The sequence below is a fragment of the Syngnathus floridae genome, chromosome 6 (assembly GCF_059516105.1).
Source record: "Syngnathus floridae isolate MCC-2025c chromosome 6, RoL_Sflo_1.0, whole genome shotgun sequence".
In the NCBI taxonomy this organism is placed as follows: Eukaryota; Metazoa; Chordata; class Actinopteri; order Syngnathiformes; family Syngnathidae; genus Syngnathus; species Syngnathus floridae.
The window spans coordinates 5,325,814-5,333,345 of NC_142418.1; the positions used below are offsets into that span (position 1 = coordinate 5,325,814).

Genomic DNA, 7,532 nt, shown 5'->3' on the forward strand with positions numbered 1-7,532 from the left:
ACACGAGGGTCCTCACTCCACTACAGGCTTAAGAATTAGCCGGAGGGGCATCTCTGAATGTCACAAGTCTTAAAATGCTTTTAAAAACTGTTAAGGGTGTAAAAAATTGGTTTATGTAGGCTGCTTTAATATCCAACACTACAAAAGTGTCATCTGTAAGCACACCAGCTAGTGAGCCTAATTACCCTGTCAGAGGCAAAGGACAACTCATCCTAAAAGCCGCGGTCCAAATTGTTGTCTGACATCTGTATCATTCCAACAACCCAATTACATATGGCTGCTTTAAGGCAAACAACCATCGTAGTGCATTTTGAACCTCAGCCAATAGTCCAAATAGCTCTTGATTGTTTCCCGGTGGGTATAAATAAGAAAGCATTAAGCCATCAGACTGTAGCGACGATAAGAGTGCCACATTATCTTGGCTAGCCCGTCATCCCTACATATTTCTTCTGTATTGACACACCCCATAATATTTCTACTTTGGATGTGACCCATGCTCACGTATGATCAAGCTCTTTGCACTTAGTGCCCCCCCTTAATCCTCCATAATCAATATGTTCCTCCGCCCCCGCCTTGGCACACCACCTTGAGACACGGGATGAATATAAAGCAGCCGAAAGGGGAAACACCAAGAACACCCTTTTAATGGAGTCAATTAGTTGAATGTCAATCAAATACAAAGTTCCTCCTCTAAAGAAAAGCCCCAAACACATAACTTTTCGAGATGATTGTGGGCGCGGTCTTGAAAGTAAAGTTATAAATGAGAGATTAGTGTACATTTACTTCCACGCGTAGCCAGTTCTGTAAAATGACGATGTATGGTAAAATCAGAAAATACAATAGGTTAAACCTACATCTTTTTTTTTTTTTTTTTATAGTGTGTCTATGTGGCTTTTGATTACAGTAATCAATACTTTAAAATCCAAATAAAATCCACAGCTGGTACATTATATTCAAAGTGACAATCCACCATTGACGAAAATAAATAATGTGTTGTTAAACCAGCCAGAAAAATTGAAATTGTAAATTACAACAAAAAAAAACTTTTCTTTGTGCGAGCATGTGGATTAACGTCGAAAGAAAAGTCAACAGTATAGACAAAAGTATTGGGACATACCCACTAGACCTCTTGAGTCGCATCAATCTTAAAAAGACTTCACTGAATTAGAAAAACATGCAGAGAACCCCGACTCGAACCCCACTAAACATCTTTTGGAATGAATTACAACAGATTATTATACCACTTTACGAGAGAGCAAAATTCCTCAATTAAAGCCTCAATTTTCCATTCTAATCAAGCAGCCATAATATGCTCACACAGATATTGCGCAATCACTGATTTCCTTGGAGGTCATAGCATTAAGCAATCTGTTATCATGCAGACGTGTGAAAATATAACATGTTAGAAGCTTCCTTCCTCCAAGTTGCAGGACTAAAATAGACATGCCCACATCTCGCGTGCATCCGCCTGCACACGCATGCACATACACTATACTGTACTCTGCTGTTGTCCAGTGAAATGAACGAGAACGGCTCCTCCCTTTATGGCTCATTTATTTCTTCCTTGATTTTACACCCTCCTTTTCCTCATCCGCCTCCTCTGCAGCAGCAGCAGGTGTTATTCTAACCTGAAGATTTTTTTCCACTGCAATTAGTATTATGTGCAGCGTTCTAACAGCAGGGGCCACTAGTGGCGTGTGATGAGAGGAGAAATCACGCCTCAGAAACACGTGGGAGAATACTCAAATATGCCCCCTCCCCTTCCTAGCCACACACTAACATCCCCCCATTATACCCCTACGGCTGCTGCACTGTTCTCTCCCCCAGAAATAAATGAGATGCATTTGCGGGATTTTTTTTATATTTGCAAAGATTCTACTTTGGGTTATATTCAAAGGTGGAGTCGGAAAGGAGGAGGGGGGGGGGGGGGGGCACTTTGACCTTGCATGGTGTTGTCCTTAAACATGTGCAAAACATTGCAATCACACACGCACACGCCCCGACAACAGGTCAATAACGCATCTCACGGTCGGCTCGACGCACACTTTGCTACATTACATAATGAGCGCACCACACACACTTTGCAGTGTCAAAAGGACGCCGAGGAGGCTGCACGCGCGCCCCTCCTCTGAGTCCTACCGTTGGTGAAACACCTTGAAAGTGTCACGCCCCCCCCCCCTCTCTCAACCCCTCCCTTCTTACCTTTGCTATTGTTCTCCTCCCTGTTGAGATACATGGCTCTTGGAGTTGGCGGCACAGGCGACGGTGGAGGTGGTGATGTCGGGCTTGCAGCGGTGTCAGTGTACTCCTCAACTCCTCCTCCGGTGTAGTTGGAGCTGTTTTATTGTTTTGCTCCTGCACAGCCTCTCTCTCTTTTTCGCTCCTCTCTCTCGCTCTCTCTCTTCGTGCGTCTCCTCCTAAGAGTTAGAGTGTGTAGGTACAGGCTGATGGATACTCTCACTGGCTCCCTCTTCCTCCTCCTCCTCCTCCTCCTCCTTCTGAGTCCCCTCCCTCCTTCCTAACAAGCAGTATCTGGATTTGGTGGCTCACATCAAAAAAAGATTCATTTATTTTTTTCCATAACTGCATGTGGATTTTGTTAATGACATGCATTTGCTCTTGCATTGGATTAGTTTCCAAATAAAAAAAATAAAATAAAACAAAGACATTAAGTTGTATTTTAGAAGACAGCGCACATGCGTTTGGTAAAAAAAACGTGGAGCTTGTTGATTTTTTTTTTTTTTTTATAGGTGCAAGCTTCCTTTCCTTGTTGGGAGATTTGGCAGACCACGCTGCGCCATATTGGGCGTTACTGCACTTTGGTCTAGTCTCATGCTGGTTACAAAAACAGGGCCCAATATGTAACAAGATGAAATATAGATTTTTTTTGTTTATTCGCCATATTGTCGAGGATGAGCTAAGCTTAAAACACAAAGACTAGTAGACTCAGTCATGTTCGTTTTTGTTCATTCTTTGAGACACTACACGACAATTTTCGTCACGCGTTGTACTTCAATTGTGCTGCCATATTTACACCATGGCCACTAGGGGCAGTATAAGACAGATATATGCTTTTCACAACTACAGGATGAGTTCGTCTACATGTGTAGTAGCACCATTGTTGCTCAGATATAAGTAGCTTAATGGATAAGACCACCATGTATCATTTCTAATTTTTTTATCAATAGAGTTACGAACATTTTGCCAAGTATCTTCTATTTCTTCTTCTACAACTTTTTCGGGCACTATGCTGCCTACTACAGGTGAATTAAGGGAAATATGAATCAACTTGTTGTTCATCCCCATCATGTAGATGTCTCACATTCAAAAAAGAATCTGTTAAGCTGTTAAAAATCTGTATTGGTGCATGGCCAGCAATGTTTTATAAAAACCTGCAACGCAGCACAATGACACTGATTGGGAAAAGAAAGGTGGCACCCATCTGGGCCACCTACTGCTGCATATTAATATTCCATCTTCCCACAGATGGTGGTCAGATGCTCTTTATTAGGCTGGATTTGGGATGAAAAGATCTCGAGTAATCGGCTGAGTAAACGGCCGCTACTTTGCTGCAAGGTGACATAGCTGCTTATATTTTAGCACCAAGTGGCTACCAAGTGGAGAAGAACGTGATTTAATCCCACAATAAAGAGGACAATTGTTTGATTATATTTCCTATATTTGTTCTCCTTCTTCACAAAGTCCAATCTGTAAAAGACCTTCTGGGAAATTACACAACAGATGGAGTAAAAGCAAAAAAAAAAAAAATCATTAAACCCTCATGCGACAGAATTTCTATATTGGCATTTAGCATGGTTTAAAAATAGCTATATGATTAATGTATGATATTTGAACATTTTTAATAGTGTCCGGTGGCTGTGTGCGCACGCGTGTAAATATTGCATCTTCTTCCTTTCGTGTGCACAATAAAAAGCTAATATCGTATTCAATCATGCGCTGCTCTCGCTGATATTGCAGATTACAATTCAATAGGATATGAGCAAAGCTGTACTGTTTGGATGCAAAGGCTTAGAAGAGTGGCAACGGCTCCACTAATGGTAAGCGGCGCTCTGTCAGTGTAAACGGGAAGGTCGTTTGTCCACAGCATCCTGTGGTGATTTCCATTTGATAATACTTTGTTTTGCGCCGCTCGCTGTGCCGTTACACTGACAATCTCTGGCCATTTGTTATGTGAATCCTCTGCAGACTCATTTGAACCCAAATTCCTCTGCGTGCATTTTTATCCTTGTGGCGCCTGTCACTGACTGCCATCTTTATTGAAAGTACCATCTTCTTCCCCTTAAAAAAAAAAATAAAATACTGATTGCCATATTGATCTAGTGACCTATATAGGCATCACCGCTCTCGTCTTCTGTCCTCTCTTCACGCTCCCCCGTTTCTGTCAACACCTCGTGGTTTCCCCTCATTTTCTCCCTTAACGCTTCCTTATTTCCTCCAATGGTGGCCTCTGCTCTAATTGACGTTGTGTCTCAATTAATCACCAAGTCTGTTTAAATCTACCATCTCCGGCCTTCTACACTGCGAACTACTTTAACAAAATAAAAATGTATGGTATGGCTATCAATGAATGGTAAAATTATGCAATTATAAGCTTTGTAATCAATATTAATTCATCCATTTTATCGTGACCTTATCATTATGTTCAGGAAATGCAAAATAGAACTCGCTGTATACGTCTGACTATGCGATGGAATAAGTCAATTCTAGACAGCAAATGGCTGTCGGCAGCGTGATGCACATTTGTAAAACCTGTTGCGGCCATGTTAGCAGGGGCGACTAACCATTAGCATTAGCTTAGCATCACCGTACACATCTTGATTGCTTTTAGGCCCTTTAAATCGGCATATATTGGGTTTTGGGCCATGCAAACCTCAGCAAAGGAGAAGATTTCGACAGATTTGTGAGCAATATTTGAGAGAAACAAGCCTATGTCTATGTTGAGGAAGTACCCTCCCAGTGCTAAAGGAAACTTAAAGGGCGGAGAAATTAATATATACATATATTTTAGAACATCAAATAAAATGGTGGAGTGGCTTAACTGGGGCTACACAAATCTCTGTAGGTGCTATAGCGTCCCCTAGCTCTAATATAGTGCAATCCTTGGTTCAACTCCAGCTCATAAAAAATGAAAGAAAAAAAAAAAAACAAGTGTTGCATTTATATTCTTATTCCATACTACCTTTGCTCTACCTCTTCTCTGCTTGCTCGAAAGGTTAATAATTGTCGGCGGCGCTATCTGAAGTCATGTCACATGAAAGGGGGATTTAGTGCCTGCTGTTTAATTTCATATTGTCCAAGTTTCTTTCATTGTGTAAACCTGGCTTGTCTCATGTGGCATCACTGCACTCTTAAAGCTCTCACTAAAGCTGAGAACACTAATACAGTATGTGGCACTGCATGTATTCTTTGTTATATGAAGATGCCTGCTTGTAAAATTATACAGCAGGGTGCCTCGAAATTGGACTCCTGGAAACTAATGCTCTGAAGTGTAATGTTGAATATGGTGAAAACAGCAGGAGATTAATAATGGATCACCTTCTGCCATAAATTCTGCTAAAACACACAAGAATCACGCTGGATGATTTCAGTGAACCCCAAAACAAAAGGAGCGGAAAAAAATCGACATGGAAAATTACATTTTTCAATATTCTCAGCATTACTGTGTGATCTAGTGGAGCCTGCAGGGATCATGAACATAATCGCTGCTGGATAGGAATGATAGTGGGATGAAGAGCAGGATGGGAAACTCAATATACACCTGTAGTGCAAAATAGGAGCCATCCCTCCTCCCATTCTTTTCCTGAAGCTCTCTTACAGCACTCTACTCACACCTGGTGGCAACTTTGGAATCGGCGATTTCCACATACGCAGTGGAAAGTTACAGTATATTATTATAGTACATTGATTTTAAGTTTGGTTCGAATTCGCCACAATGAGGGAACAAAATACAAAAACTGCTCGTCTTTTTTGTGAAAAGTAACACATTTAAATGCAGTTCACCATTCGGGGACATCTTTCAATGGCGAGTTAAGTGACTTAATAATTAAGACACTTAAATCTGGATATTGGATTTGGTCAGAGTTTACTCTGTAGAAATGCTATCACCTCTCAAAATAATTTACTAAAACTGCATTACACGGATAGAGCCATTCGCGAATTTGAGGAGAAAACTATTAGCGACAAACATATTGATAGTTAAAACGTTAATTGTCCAATATACACCACCCCAAAACAATTCAAGCAGTCCACAGTCAATACTATTTGTCTACCAACATGACAAACACATAAAAACTTTCAATAAAATATATTGTACTCATCATAGACGTTTAAATTCCTGAAACAAAATGCATTGTGTTTTGTTTGTTAGAGTTAGCTAGTGTTGGGTCCACCGAGTTAGCAAGGTGTTGTTGTTCCCGAAGCAAAAAAAAAAAAAAGGAAATCAAGGAAGCCAGCAACAAGTCTTGGCCGAAAATGTCCCTTTTTTTTTTTTTTTTTTAAAGGTTGCCTTAAAAATGTTTTTTAATCATGTCCATCATTGTCCATAACTGTAAATCGATATTTTGGTTTTATTTTATTAGAAATAAAATAAAACTGCAAAAATGAAGCTTGACGACTTTTTTTTTTTTTCCTTTTTCAGAAAAGTGCAACATCAATAGTTTGTCTTGTTTTGGGGTAATGCAGAAAAGTACACTCGTATTCCACTGTTTTTATTTTTATGATAGAAAACTATTCTTAAACAGAAGTCAAGGAAATTCATGGTATTCTTTTTAACACATGGCTTGGATTTGACACCTGTGCTGCACAAGTCACTTTGGGCACACATAATATAGATATTCTTACTGTTTGCAAAAGTCAGACTATATACACTTTGTACTCTCCACACAGAAAGGATGGATGTACGTGACGTTGACCATTCACAACCCAGATGGTGGGCAATGGCAGCTAGTACATACCATCTGGGTTGTGTGGACACAATCAAATCACTGCCAGCCAAGAAAAGAATCCCAAAGGACTCCCTGTATGGTGGCAGTGAACTCGACTCAGCTCACTTTGTTTTTGACACATTTGATCACTTGGGAAAATAAAAAGGTTCACCTCTGCTGTGCAGATCACATCTGGGTAATAGATGACCCACTGCACTCACCTTGGGCTAATAATATGACCACTCATTTGTTCACTGAATTGCAGTGGATGCATTGATAATAGCCTGAAAGAATTATGTGAATTCATACATTGCAGTTCTGTGCCCATCACCTAAAGCCAGCTGAGATACTTAAGCTTCCCTTGACCCTGAATGAGTGATACAAAATGGATGGTTTAAATTTCAAGCGCCCGTGAGCTGTTTGCAAGTGGGTGGAAATGATTGGTTTGTATTCGAAAATAGTGCACATTCACATGCTCTCTCCCTTTTGAACTAAACAATAGAAGGACACAATAACAGAGTAAGAAAGCTGCAGAACCTTGAGAGCATCTCCTGAGATGCGTAGAAAAACAAACATGACCCTGAGTGA

The 7,532-nt window shown here is 40.4% G+C and overlaps 1 protein-coding gene across 1 annotated transcript in view; it reads right to left on the reverse strand.

The window, feature by feature from the left end:
* LOC148396034 (synaptotagmin-7-like) overlaps positions 1 to 2,494 on the reverse strand; it is a 40,409-nt gene extending 37,915 nt beyond the window's left edge. Inside the window, exon 1 of the mRNA XM_088378902.1 lies at positions 2,203 to 2,494. Coding sequence (XP_088235028.1) covers positions 2,203 to 2,236 — 34 coding nt within the window. The 5' untranslated portion in view covers positions 2,237 to 2,494. The remainder of the gene's footprint in view (positions 1 to 2,202) is intronic.
* Between the last annotated feature and the right edge of the window lie 5,038 nt (positions 2,495 to 7,532).